This window comes from Anabrus simplex, chromosome 12, assembly GCF_040414725.1.
Source record: "Anabrus simplex isolate iqAnaSimp1 chromosome 12, ASM4041472v1, whole genome shotgun sequence".
Taxonomy (NCBI): domain Eukaryota; kingdom Metazoa; phylum Arthropoda; class Insecta; order Orthoptera; family Tettigoniidae; genus Anabrus; species Anabrus simplex.
The window spans coordinates 42,122,116-42,137,280 of NC_090276.1; the positions used below are offsets into that span (position 1 = coordinate 42,122,116).

Below are 15,165 nucleotides of genomic sequence, written 5' to 3' on the forward strand. Positions count from 1 at the left end.
ACATGTTCGGCTCGCCAGGTGCAGGTCTTTCGATTTGACACCCATAGGCGTCCTGCGCGTCGTGATGAGGATGAAATGATGATGAAGACAACACATACACCCATCCCCCGTACAAGCGAAATTAACCAATGATGGTTAAAATTCTCGACCCTGCGGGAATCGAACCCGGGACTCATGTGACCAAAGGCCAACACGCTAACCATTTAGCCAATGAACCGGACACCACTGTTAGTGTTTTGCATCCATGAATGTTTAGTAACTTTGTGAATATTTTTCCACCCACTTAGCCCATCTCTCAATCATTGCTAGAACATCCATAAAAACCCGGGATGGGCTTGCATAAGGGTGAATAAAACTTGGTATATAAAAGGTTAAAAGCTGGGTATTTTTGTTAGTCTTGAATATTATTTCTATGTCTCATAAAATGCTTACAAAAATGAGGGCAATTTTACTCGATAAAGGAGTGACTGAATGGGTGGCCACATTTCTAGAAAATAGAACAGCGCAGGGAGAGTCTTGCCTTGAACTACATAACTCATCGAGGCCACTAATTCTGGCTACACTGTAGAGTAATATGAAATCATCTCAGTTTCCCATTATGAGCTGATTATTCAAGTGATGTAACCGCGATTCGTACTGGAGCAGAGCCAGGCGCATTGTCCGTCTCACGGTGGCTGCACAAGTTTGCAAGATAACGACATTACTCAACGGCCATCAGCGGTTATATCGCATTTCTGCAGGCCGCGGGGCTATGCACTTCCTAGGACGAGCTATTCTAGATCAATATAGCCATACTTGTATGGTAATGTGCCTCCTTTCATCTAGTGGCCAGTAAGATGATCACGAGACCTCCGATTTCAGGCAAAAACCTATTTTGTTTTCCTGAAGAGAGAACTTCAAATGAAGTTGTATTTACACATTTCGTATATTTACAAGGTTAAAAACAGTGGTCCTATAGTATCTATACACTTATACATATTTATTGACGTTAGAACTAATTATTCTTTCTTTCTCCGTTAGGGTCTTCTAGAGATCATGTGACAATTTCAATGCTCCTCCAATACTCCATCTGCTCCTTGTGTCTCCTTTTTCTTTCTCGGACCATTTTGACCCTGTTTTCTCCTCTCCGCCCCCCCTCCACCTTGGAATCCTTTTATTTTTTAAAAACTTTATTTCCAAAAATCTCTCTTGCTTCTTCTTCTTATTATTATTATTATCATCATCATCATCATCATCATCATCATCTCATCCGTTTACCTTTTTTACGATTTGCTTTACGTCACACCGACATAGATACCGGTAGGTCTTATGGCAACGATGTGATAGGAAAGGGCTAGGAGTGGGGAGGAAGCAGCCGTGGCTCTAAGGTTTAGCCCCAGCATTTGCCTGGTGTGAAAATAGGAAACGACGGACAATCATATTCAGAGGGCTGCCGACAGCGGGGTTCGAACCCACCATCTTCCGAGTACTGGATACTGGCCGCACTTAAGCGAGTGAGGCTATCGAGCTCGGTGTAATCTATTTACCGCCCAGGGTTGGGTTTGCCCTCGGACTCAGCGAGTGCAGTGTCCGGGAGCGTAAGACATTTCGTCGGGGTTACAACTAGGGAGGAGGACCAGTAGTTCGCCCAGTACCTGCTATGCTTAACAGGGGCCTTGTGGGCGATGGGACTATTGGAAGCGATAGACAAGAAAGAGGGAAGAAAGTGGCCGTGGTCTTAAGTTAGGTATCATCCCGGCATTTGTCTGGAGAAGTAGTGGGAAACCACGGAAAACCACTTCCAGGATGGCTGAGGCGAGAATCGAATCCCCCTCTACTCGGTTGATCTTCCGAGGCTGCGAGGACCGTGTTCCAGTCTTTGTACCACTTTACAAATTTCCTGGCAGAGCCGCTAATCGAACTCCAGCCTCAGGGGGTGGCAGCTAATCACACTAACCACTACACCACAGAGGCGAACCACAAAAATATATAGACCAAAAAGAAGTACCAGGGCTACGGCGAATATAGTGGGAGGGGTGGACAACATTGGAAAAAAAAGGTTGCAGCTTTGTTGATGCTCTCTGAGCGAATTTCGACAGAGAAGTAACTGAGTTAATAATTGTTTTTTTTTTTTTTTTTTTTTTTAAGGTTTTGATTCAGTATTATACAATAAAATTTTCACCAGGGGAACAATAATAATAGTGGATTGCAAAAGGAAAGTAAGCATTTATATCAAGTCACCATAGAAAAAGGAATGCAAAGGGTAAAGCAAGCCAGATGTCAACAATCTCGGTCGGAGACATCCTGTCTGCAAGCAAGTCAGAAGAAAGAAGGAAACTTATTCATGCAATACCCGAGAGGTCAACAGTACAGTTATGAAACTAATAAATACATTTGCCAATCATCTACCAGATCACGAATACACCGCGTAAGCGGCATCCATAATGTAATACCAGAGGCACGAATTCTCTACTCCAGCCATAAAAACGACATGAAATTGATTAAAGTGCAATTAACTTAGTTTTGTGAAAGAGGATGTACAATTCCAAATTGTCAAATTATTATTATTATTATTATTATTATTATTATTATTATTATTATTATTATTATTATTATTATTATTATTATTATTATTATTATTATTATTATTATTATTGGCTTTACGTCCCGCTAACTACCTATAGGTTTTCCAAAGACGCATTTTTTTTTTTTGCTATTGGCTTTACGTCGCACCGACACAGATAGGTCTTATGGCGACGATGGGGCAGGAAAGGGCTAGGCCTGGGAAGGAAGCGGCCGTGGCCTTAATTAAGGCACAGCCCCAGAGTTTGCCGGGTGTGACCTATCTGTGTCGGTGCGACGTATTAAAAAATAGAAGGAAAGAATTACGTGATAAGGCAACAGTGTTTGTATATATTCTTATAATTCCTATTTTTAGAAGGCTAAAATGGAATTAAAATCTTAAGTTTTTGTCAACAAAGTGCGTGAGGGGGGGAGGGCAGTCCTCTAATCGCTGCCGCAGTTATAGCTGTCAAGTAAAGTAGTACAAACTTTAATGCTTGTCAAAACTGATGCTACTCTCACCTGTATAAAGCGGCCGGACGCAGGAGTTCCCACAAGGAGTGGGACAACATTTCTGTGTCGAGGAACAATCTCGGTCTAGCTCACATTTGACAGCGGGCTTGGGACACACATTCCAGTCGAGCAGAGCAGGGCAGCGGCCACCATGTTCTGTAACACACAAAAATACAATTTATTTATTTTCAGAATAAACGTCAAGTTGTTAAACAGAGAACGGAAGAAACCAGCAGAAATATGATTGAAATATGAATTGCAGCCAATTTCTTAGAACAAGAAGTCTTACAGTTATGCTTTTCTAAACAGCACAGCTCTGTAATACACGAAGAGGCAGTGAAAGGTAACCGAAACTTCAGTGGTGCTTCTGCTCAGATGGACTGTGGAGTTACCGAATGGCGGGGATATAGTGCGCGGTCAGGCAGCACAGCCAGCATGGTTAGCGGGAAGCGTAAGAAATGAATGTTTAATTTACGAGTAGAGTTCTTAGTTAGAGTTATTGGTGTTGCGCCCCTATACTTGTTGAATGTTATTAGTATTAGCTATTGGTTCGGTGACGTGTAGTATTGGACAACGGATATTCCTAGTCGAGATATTTCCCCTAAAGAAGAAAATATAATGTAATATACGTAAATCTCGTGAGAGTAAAGGTTGTTTGGTTGTTGTAGCCTCTTACGACATGCAGGTTGGGTTACCATAAGTCCTCTTTTTGAGGCAAAAAAAGGTGTCTGGGCGGATTTCACAAAATCTACGAAAAACCGAGAAAAAATGCGAGTTTCGAACACAAAATCAGTCGTCGCTGTAATTAATAGTAAATAAATGCAACTGCAATATTCTTGACATACAAAATGTATTTTATTCGGTAAATTTCTTTTTGTGTGTGTGGTGTAGTGGTTAGTGTGATTAGCTGCCACCCCCGGAGGCCCGGGTTCGATTCCCGGCTCTGCCACGAATTTTGAAAAGTGGTACGAGGGCTGGAACGGGGTCCAATCAGCCTCAAGAGGTCAAATGAGCAGAGGTGGGTTCGATTCCCACCTCAGCCATATTGGAAGTGGTTTTCCGCGGTTTCCCACTTCTCCTGCAGGCAAATGCCTGGATGTTACCTAACTTAAGGCCACGGCCCCTGTTCAGCACAGCAGGTGAGGCCGCCTGGGCGAGGTACTGGTAATTCTCCTTAGTTCCATCCCCCGACCCAATGTCTCACGCTCCAGGACACTGCCCTTGAGGCGGTAGAGGCAGGATCCCTCGGCGAGTCCGAGGGAAAAACCAACCCTGGAGAGTAAACAAATTACGAAGTAGTTTTACATGGCTTTTTTTAAAGTTGTAAATCTCATGACTTTATCGATAAGGCCTGTCTTCTTTTTTATATGCACTGTCCTTGTTGTTAAATGATGGACGTATGGTAACCCTATATGCACGCAGAGTTCCAATAAACTGATGGAAATTGATATAATGATCTACGTCCAACAGTATGGTAGCTAATCCAGCACTCAGCATTCCCATGCCATGTCACAAGATATCCAGATCTACGTCTGACAAAATGGTCGCTGATTTAGCACACAATTTTATGGCCTTAAATATTCGCCAAGATAGGTACGTATTATGAGAAAAAAGAACATTTTCCTTTTGCGAAGAGCTAATGATCATGAATATGTCATTCAATAAATAAAACTCAAATACTGATAGCGAACGATTTATTTGCACCATTTCACAGAGCATCCTTGGCGACCAAGGCCTACGGTAACGACTAATGTGACGTAACTTCCGTTACTCATTTTGTGGCCAGACACACATTTTTGGATGAGCCCTAGCCATAAATCCACTTTTCCCTTAGCGAAAATCAAATATGATAAATATATCTCTCGGTCATGGCCATCCATCAAGGTCCATATTTTTGGTACGGTAAGTATATTAGTGAAATGTCCGCCGCCTCCGTGGTGTAGTGGTTAGCGTGATTAGCTGCCATCCCTGGAGGTCCGGGTTCGATTCCCGGCTCTGCCACGAAATATGAAAAGTGGTACGAGGGCTGGAACGGGGTCCACTCAGCCTCGGGAGGTCAAATGAGTAGAGGTGGGTTCGATTCCCACCTCAGCCATCCTGGAAGTGGTTTTCCGTGGTTTCCCACTTCTCCTCCAGGCCACGGCCGCTTCCTTCCCTCTTCCTTGCCTGTCCCACCCAATCTTCCCATCCCTCCACTAGGCCCCTGTTCAGCATAGCAGGTGAGGCCGCCTGGACGAAGTACTGGTCATGCTCCCCAGTTGTATCCCCCGACCCAAAGTCTGAAGCTCCAGGACACTGCCCTTGAGGCGGTAGAGGTGGGATCCCTCTCTGAGTCCGAGGGAAAAACCGACCCTGGAGGGTAAACAGATTACGAACGAATATTAATCACTTATTGATGAAATTATTAGAATAAAGGCGATCAATAATATGGTGATGGCAGGGGTTTTTATAGAAGTATAAAATAGTTCATTAGAAGCCAAACTAGTAATATAGATAAAAAGGTCTAATATTCCCCCTAAGAAGATTAAAAATAGAATATAAAAAATCAAAAGGAGGATGATATTAATCCAACAGTTATAGAAATAATACATATTTGTACAATGATACTAAGGGTTATAGCAAAGATATAGCCTTGCATCCCAGCCCTGCACGACTGCAAGGGTTACACTTCTAGGCGTAAGACGTAATTTATGTCAAAATTCTGCCGCTTTTCGGTGACGCTATCGTGTGTAAAATGGCTTTACTCTAACCTAGGCGAAGCACCAGTCAAGACAGTGGAAACTCGTTTAAGACACGGCGTCATTTGTAGATACTGTATATAGAAGGCAGAGAAAGTTCTGGCACATGGTAATAACGTAAGGAAGAAGATGGCGATGACAGTATAGATAGCAAATACAGTAGAGACAATACGCGACACTTACATAGGCCTATTTAGCCTTGTTAAAATGGGAGACAATTCGACGGTGGCGCACTTAGTGACTTGACCTGAAAAGATGCGCTAAATTAAAATATCAATGGATATGCATACACGAAAATGGATAAATGAATTACGTCTAGAAAGAAAGTATTATTGAGATATTAACTTCGAAGTTGCTAAAGCAATTCTGGATAAATTAATGAAGAATTATATAAAAGGTTATTATTTAAAGACTGAAATTAGACATATAAACAAGATGTGAAATGGACTGCTGTGAAATGGCTTGATCTTTCATTTATGCATTACTTTTTTTGCTTTAACATACCTGCCTGAACTTTTACGGTTAGAGTTGTCTTTTTTTTTTCTTATTTAAAAACATTGTATCATCACATTAAGACACTTGTCAATAAAAATATCGGCACATTCCTTACGCACATCATGCAATGAATTAACATTTAAAAGCTGGACAATTTTCCTCTTAACATGAAGCCTACTAACAGAAAGAAAATCTGTAAAATACCGACTTTAATCCGAGAAGAGGGATAAAAGAAAGAAAAGTATGAAAATGTTGTCGACAGTGATGCTTTGAGGAATATTTACCTACAATTAGAGTAAAAATGTAACATATGCTACCCTTGGCTGTATAGTCGAGGATTTTTTGAAGTCGCTGGCCTGGAAATGATCTGAACAGATCTTATAATTCTTATATAAGCGAAACGTCCCTTCTTTCTTTTACACCTTATCCAAATCACTTCTGTGACATTTCAAAACCCACAGATCACGCCTACAACAACACATCGGTATTGAAGGTTAACTGCTGCACTATACAATAAAATATGCATATTATATTTTAAGCCAGTTAAAATATGGGTCGAGCAGGTCAGAAGATTATGAAGTACTACAAAAATACCTTTGTCACTGGAAGAATATATATGCAAACATAATATTACTTGCATCTTCTTGTCACGAGGGTAGCGAAAGAAAGACCGCGCATTCTTCTCTCATGTTGAGAGGAGATATCAAGGAATGACACACGCTACTATTTAATTATGTCAACTCACTGACAACGCATAAACAACACCAAAAACTTCACACACAAATACACGTGCTCTAATGGCAGAATCAGTAGTTCTCAGGTCTACTCGCTAGAGAGAGCTCTAATAGTTGTCCCTCGATATGTCGCTGAGTGTCGCGTATTGTCTCTACTGTATTTGTAGATAGATGACGAATGTTCCCATGGTTACCACGATGTCGATTTTCTGTCCATGCAAACTGTCTACGCCAAGCTGCTGAAGCTGTTTCCAAATAGACTCCCAGGCCTAAAACATAGGCCTACCTGTCTAATAGTTTTATTATAAAATTGCCTAATTTGAATGTTGTGCATTCTACGTGAACGACGTTGAACAACTAGCAAGACAAAACAAAAAACAAAACAAGAATCATCCTAAGTGGTTTTAAATGCAAGAGATGGCCTTGAACCAAAATATACCACGAATAAAAACTTTACTTATGTTCGAATGGATTACTGAAAAAAATGTGTTTAAGGCCTGGGACCTACATACCCAACGATTGTACGGATGTTTAACTCGCCAAATTTCAATACTGGTCGTGCTAAAGCCTGTTATCTCGTTCAATTGTAGCAAGTAACAAGATGTTAAACCTACTTTCACAACAATCACTCAGTTAAAATTACCGCCCCCGGGTGGGCTCGAACCACCAACCTTTCGGTTAACAGCCGAACGCGCTAGCCGATTGCGCCACGGAGGCAGATAATACATGACGCTGCCCACAATGTACATGCGCCGTTCGCAGTAAAATTGCAGAAAACTCGTTAATTTTTTTTAAATGCATAAATGACCATTAAACAAGTTTCGTAAAACGATGAATAACTTTATAACAAACACTCCAGTAGCTATAACCTCAACATTGACTGATAACACTAGCTAATTCTATTTGCGAAGTTTTCGGATGAAAAATAAAAATGTTTCGGTACTGCGTCCACTTTCGTGTGAAAATTCATTGGGATAATGGGAATTATGTCCCTATGAGGGAAGGCGTAGAATACATTACATCCAAGGTATGCGTAGGAGGTGACAAAGGGGAAAACCCACGGTTCTCATCTAGACGCGTGGGTTGGCGACTATGGGTCTCCAACTTGGAACAGACATTGTTTCCATTACTTCTGGCTGCACAGTTGCACTTCTAACAATGATCACCACCACTACAGTCCTGCGATTGGATTGAACGACATAAACATTCGTTCTGCGTGATGGATATTGTTGAAATAAAGTAGACCTGTCTGGTTGACAATTTTATCCAGGAAGGGAAGTGAGAAAAATCCAGAGGTGGTATGCTAACCGAAGGTTCTTTTTACCCCCGCATACCGATACCTCTACAAAAATAATTATGAAGTATACTGTTTAAGATTTCTTTCTTTCTTCTTTCTTTCTTAATCTGTTTACCCTCCAGAGTTGGTTTTTCCCTCGGACTCCGCGAAGGATTCCCACTTCGACCGCCTTAAGGGCAGTGTCCTCCTTTCCTGGAGCGTGAGACTTCCGGTCAGGGGATACAACTGGGGAGAAGGATCAGTACCTAGCCCAGGAGGCCTCATCTGCTAGGCTGAAAAGGGGCCTTCTGTTTAGGTTTACCGTTAAAAATTAAGGATCAGCATTTTATTCATTTAGATACTTCTTTCTTTCTTAATCGGGTTACCTTCCAGGGTTGGTTTTTTAATCTCGGACTCAGCGAGGGATCCCACCTCTACTGCCTTAATGGCAGTGTCCTAGAGCGGGGATACAACTGGGGAGGAGGACCAGTACCTCGCCCAGGCTGCCTCACTTGCTATGCTGAACACGGGCCTTGTGGGGGATGGGAAGATCGGAAGTGATAGAAGGAAGAGGGAAGGAAGCGGCCGTGGCCTTAAGTTAGGTACAATACCAGCATTTCCCTAAAGGAGAAGTGGAAAACCACTTCAAGGATGGCTGAGGTGGGAATCGAAACCATCTCTACGCAGGTGACCTCCCGATGCTGAGTAGACCCCGTTCCAGCCCTCGTACCACTTTTCAAATTTCGTGGCAGAGCCGGGAATCGAACCCGGGCCTCCGGGAGTGGCAGCTAATCACGTTAACCACTATGCCACAGAGACGGTCACATTTACATACAACCACTTTATTTTCATCGCTAACACGTATTACAAATTATTAATAGTTTACCTTATTGAAACAGGTTTATTATTTGTACAGCTCACTGGCCCAAGTATGGTTTTACAACTATAAACGTATTAGCAAAGCCATTTCTGTACTGGCCATGACGGCCTGTGGAGGAGCTGAATGTAACCTCGCCACTAAATGGATACATCAGCGCCACTTTCCACTCCAGAAGCGTTTCTAAATTTTTCGGCATTGACGCGGGAATCGAATCTACATCCTTCTACGTGAATTTAACATGCCTATTGTACGACCTAGCGAAATACAGTAATAATGAGTCTCCTCACTTTCAAGTTAAAGTTGAACTAGCCGATCTAAAGAATTCAACAAGTTCTGCAACACAGCCATACGACACCCGCGTGAATAACACTGTTCGTATGTATTCAACATGCTTCGCAGTCACACAAGCAGAAGAATGACGATGAGAAAGTTTTCCTAGCTGAGTCAGAGCGGATTTCGGCGCCAATTCCTTCACGTTAGCGATGGCTTTGTGAAAGTTGATTACGCGCTAAACAAAGCGACCTAGAGCTCTGCTATGCGTGCAATAGTTTTCATTGTACTTTATGATGTGAATGTGATATGAAAACCAATACCAGGATTTAATAACGAGCAAAGCAGACAAAATACGGATTTGAAAGCATATTTTCAACGAAGTTCGCCTCTTTGGTGTAGTGGTTAGCATGATTAGCTGCCACCCCTCAGAGGCCCGGGTTCGATTCCCGGCTCTGCCACGAGGGCTGGAACGGGGTACACTCAGCCTCGGGAGGTCAACTGAGTAGAGGGGTGTTCCATTCCCACCTCAGCCATCCTCGAAGTGGTTTTCCGTGGTTTCCCACTTCTCCAGGCAAATGCCTTAAGGCCACGGTCGCTTCCTTCCCTCTTCCTTGTCTATCCCTTCCAATCCCCCATCCCGCCCTCACCAGGCCCTGTTCAGCACAGCAGATGAGGCCACCTGGGCGAGGTACTGGCCCTCCTCCCCAATTGTATCCCCGACCCCAAATCTCACGCTCCAGGACACTGCCCTTGAGGCGGAAGAGGTGGGATCCCTCGCTGAGTCCGAGGGAAAAACCAACCCTGGAAGGTAAACAGATTAAGAAAGAAAGATTTTTACCCAATGGGAATAATTCCTCCCACCCTCCTCGAAAGTACCCCTGTGGGTTAACAAAACAAAGTTAATAAACAATTTTAATGAAAACATTTCTCAATATACTGTAGTCAATGTTGAAGAAGATTAACAAAAGTTTATTATGTCCACACAAAAAAAAGTTGTTTATGAGGTTACGATACATTGGGTCCGGACTCAGAAAATAGACACAAACTGTGGCAAAGAACAATATTGGAAAGGCGTTTAGAATTAAGTTTGGAGAGAACATTTATAATACCAATATAAATGGTCCGTTATTGGACATTATAAATTTTCCAGCTAACTCATTCCTGGTTGCCAGCGTTTCGCCCCCGTGTGCTAGGCTGGGCTCATCAGTTGGTACCTAGCACACCTACCAAGACGCTGGATAGTGCATACCGTGGAGGCCACTGCGTAGGCTAATTGTAGCCACCGGCAGTGCCAATGCACTATGAGAGACATTCTCATTATCAAAAATTGATGCCTGCTTGGCCATCAGATGATGTAGATGTTGATTCCCATAGGGAATCAGAAATAATTGTTTCGAATGAGTAAATTTATAATACCAATATAAATGGTCCGTTATTGGACATTATAAATTTTCCAGCTAACTCATTCCTGGTTGCCAGCGTTTCGCCCCCGTGTGCTAGGCTGGGCTCATCAGTTGGTACCTAGCACACATACCAAGACGAACTTTTAATTCATGCTTCAGCAGGCTTTAAAAATTTTCTTCAGAATGTTCCCACATGACTTTCAGTTCTTGTTGACAGTAACTGGGCCTGAAATTGTTAGAAATGGATACAGATTATCGGAAAGCCGGCTTTACTAATAACAGGCTGTGTACAACTTTAAGATTTCTAGCAACCGGTGACTCGTACATTTCACTTATATATTTGTCTAGAGCAGGGCCTCTCAAACGCCCAAAATCTCACGCGTGCAAATTGAGGCGCAGAGTTCCTGGGCATAGTGCATCGGTTCCACTCGGCTCGGCTCGGACCAACGCTTCGTCTCTGGGATACTCGGCTAAGCTCGGCTCAACTCGGCTCGGATTTGGAGCGCTACGGAGCAAGTGAGGAAGTGGGCGACAGGCGGAGCGAGCGAGATAGGCGTGGGGAAAGAGAGAAACAGCGCTATTGCACCAAATCGAGGAGTGGTGGTCTGCACTCTGGTCAACCAAGCGAAGTCGTCTTTTGCACTGTGCACAGTGCATGCACCCTGAGAGGCCCTGAGAGTGTCAAAACAAGCCATTTCAGTCATTGTGTCTGAGGTGATTGAAGCTTTATACAACCTCAAGAAATTGGTAAAGGTATGAAATAAAGAAAACCTTCATTTAACCAAGTTAGTATAGTATTTTGATGATATATAGATGATTATGGAAGGTTAGGAACGAAGCTGGAAATGATAATGCAATAGAACATAGACGAATATCATACACAATTAAAAATACGTTCCCTTTCGATTTGATAATCAATTTTTAAAAGAATGAAGAAAGCATCCTATTCCGCGCTACGAATTTGCGTGCTCTAATTGCGTCCTTGCGCATGTGTGAACCGAAATGTTAACGAAAACACGAAACATTAATGAAAAGTTTCATTCACAAAAGTTGAAGTTATTTTGCTTATCAACATACAGGAAAAGTTTACGAACACACTATTTTGTTTATTAACAGTCAAAAATTTTCATGAATATTGTTGGTTAACAGTTAACAGTGCCAGTCGTAAGAGGCTACTTAAAGGTGCCTCAGGGGTTCTTAACTTGAGAGCGAGGGTTCCGACCACGGGGTACTTTATCTGAGTCCTGGCATTGCTTCCCCTTACTTTTGCCACGCTCCTCATTTTCATCTATTCTATCCGAACTATTTTGGTCAACTCTTGTTCTTTTCCGACCCCGATGCTTTGTGGCACTTTTCTTTCTTTCTTTGGCCCATACCTTCATTTTTCGAAGTGTCAGATCCCTTCCATTTTTTTCCTCTCTGATCAGTGTTATGTAGAGATGGTTGCCCAGTTATACTTCCTATTAAGGCAATAATCACCACCACCACCACCACCACCACCAAAGGAATCAAGTAGACTTCATTTAAATCATGTGCTCAGAAACAAAAACAAGACGTGTATTATTATACTACTACTACTACTACTACTACTACTACTGCTAATAATAATAATAATAATAATAATAATAATAATAATAATAATAATAATAATAATAATAATAATAATAATAATAAATAATGCTTCTGCAAGAAAAATGGAAATGCAGCCGAGAGGCTTTACACAGGTACCCAGGTGCATAAGGATCTAGCAAAAGGAGGTTCAAGGAGGAGGTGATACAGGACTGCCAACGTTTAGGGAATGGTTACCGAGCGAGTTCGACGCGCGATTAGGGTCGCGTAGCTGTGAACTTGTATTCGGGAGATGGTGGGTTCGAATCCCACCGTCGGCAGCCCTGAAGATGGTTTTCCGTGGTTTCCCATTTTCAAAACAGGCAAATCCTGGGGCTGTGCTTTAATTAAGGCCACGGCCTTCCTAATCCATTTCCCATCTTTGCATCTCCGAAAACCTTCAACGCTGTAGTCCGACGTTCAACCACTAAAAAAAGTGAAATTGGCTGCGGAATGAGGGATGCTCCCGAAAAACCACGGTAGAATATTATATCGGCAGAAGAGCGAGAAAGAAGACGCCAACGACTTAAGAATCTTTGGCGAGAGTTCAAAGAGAAGGGCATTAGTCTGCGTGACAGATGGGACAGGATCGTGGCCCATAGATGGATGAATGAATAATCCAATGACCTCAGCTTCTGTAACATATGTGTAGATTACCTAACACGGTCTATTACATTCAAATATGCATCGTTGAATCTCTTCTCCATACCGTTGCTTGTTTTTCAAAGACTTTCAAAAGTGAAGATAAAAGTATCCGTATTTAGCTGGTATCTATATTAGTCCCATTTGGTGTCCAGTTATAAATCTATGGCAGAGGAACGACACCGTCTGTCAGAAAGACGATCGCACTTTACGAAACAGTGCACAGTCTTCCAGAAAGACTGTTCGCATTTCTAGGGTTAAAACTCATTCGGAGATGTAGGTAGAGTCGCTCAAAAAAAATGATGAGTGCACGGTATTGCATGTTCCTGGCACTTATTATCTTATCAGAATTTTAATTACTGTTGCTGTTTGGCTCATCAGTCCACCCTATCTTGAAATAATAATAATAATAATAATAATAATAATAATAATAATAATAATAATAATAATAATAATAATAATAATGTTATTGACTTTACGTCCCACTAACTACTTTTACGGTTTTCGGAGACGCTGAGGTGCCGGAATGTTGTCCCGCAGGAGTTCTTTTACGTGCCAGTAAACCTGCTGACACGAGGCTGACGTATTTGAGCACCTTCAAATACCACCGGACTGAGCCAGGATCGAACCTGGCAAGTTGGGATCAGAAAGCTAGCGTCTCAATCTTCTAAGCCATTCAGCAAAAAAAAAAAAAAAAAAAAAAAAAAAGTTTCTCTTCTCTTTCTTTCACAGATAATGGAATATGAATATTCACAGCCTGTTTCCAGTCATTGGAGCGCACTGGACCGGATCAGGGATGGAATGCTGGTGGATTTACGTCGCACCGACACAGATAGGTCTTATGGCGACGATGGGATAGGAAAGTCCTAGGAGTTGGAAGGAAGCGGGCGTGGTCTTAATTAAGGTACAGTTCCAGTATTTGCCTGGTGTGAAAATGGGAAACCGCGGAAAACCATCTTCAGGGCTGCCGACAGTGGGATTCGAAGCCACTATCTCCCGGATGCAAGCTCACAGCCACAGGCCCCTAACCGCACGGCCAACTCGCCCGGTTAAGCGATGGAATGAATGAAGCCCCCATCGAGTGGCGAGGTTGGGAATTGTACCGGCTGCCGAAGCCTGTCGCACTCTTCTGGAGCAATGATTAATGATGAAATGAAATAGTGCCGGGAGTGTCCGAGGGCAAGTCTTTCAATCTGACGTCCGTAGGCGACCTTCGCGGCGTTGTGATGAGGATGAAATGACGATGAAGACGACACATACACCCAGCCTCCGTGCCAGCGAAATTAACCAATTATGGTTAAAATTCTCGACCCTTCCGGGAATCGAACCCTGGGACCCCTGTGGCCAAAGACCAGCACGCTAACCATTTAGCCATGAGGCCGGACAAAGATTAATGATTGGCATACATACATACATACATACATACATACATACATACATACATACATACATTATCATTATAGACTGTTATGCCTTTCAGCGTTCAGTCTGCAAGCCTCTGTGAATTTACTAAACGTCGCCACAATCCTCGATTTGCAGCTAGTGTTGTGGCCTCATTTAGTTCTATACCTCTTATCTTTAAATCGTTAGAAACCGAGTCTAATTATCGTCGTCTTGGTCTCCCTCTACTTCTCTTACCATCCATAACAGAGTCCATTATTCTCCAAGGTAACCTATCCCCCTCCATTCGCCTCACATGACCCCACCACCGAAGCCGGTTTATGCGTACAGCTTCATCCATCGCGTTCATTCCTAAATTAGCCTTTATCTCCTCATTCCGAGTACCCTCCTGCCATTGTTCCCACCTGTTTGTACCAGCAATTATTCTCGCTACTTTCATGTCTGTTACTTCTAGATGGAATTAAATTATATTGGACAGTGTTGCTGGAATTCTAGATGACAGGGAAAACCGGAGTACCCGGAGAAAAAAAAACCTGTCCCGCCTCCGCTTTGTCCAGTAGAAATCTCACATGGAGTGACTGGGAAGACAGAAAGAAAGAAAGAAAGAAAGAAAATTCACCATAGTAAGAGGTAAAATACTGTATGCAACAGTCTCTAAAGT

At 42.6% G+C, this 15,165-nt stretch overlaps 1 protein-coding gene and 1 non-coding gene across 2 annotated transcripts in view; both read right to left on the bottom strand.

Annotated features, from left to right (window-relative positions):
- Window positions 1-15,165, bottom strand: part of LOC136884433 (thyroglobulin) — a 304,800-nt gene that overhangs the window by 61,359 nt on the left and 228,276 nt on the right. Inside the window, exon 3 of the mRNA XM_067156595.2 lies at window positions 3,064-3,210. Within this exon, the coding sequence (XP_067012696.2) occupies window positions 3,064-3,210 (147 nt within the window). The remainder of the gene's footprint in view (window positions 1-3,063; window positions 3,211-15,165) is intronic.
- TRNAN-GUU (transfer RNA asparagine (anticodon GUU)) lies at window positions 7,665-7,738 on the bottom strand. Its single transcript has one exon. It is a non-coding gene; the product is annotated as a tRNA-Asn (tRNA).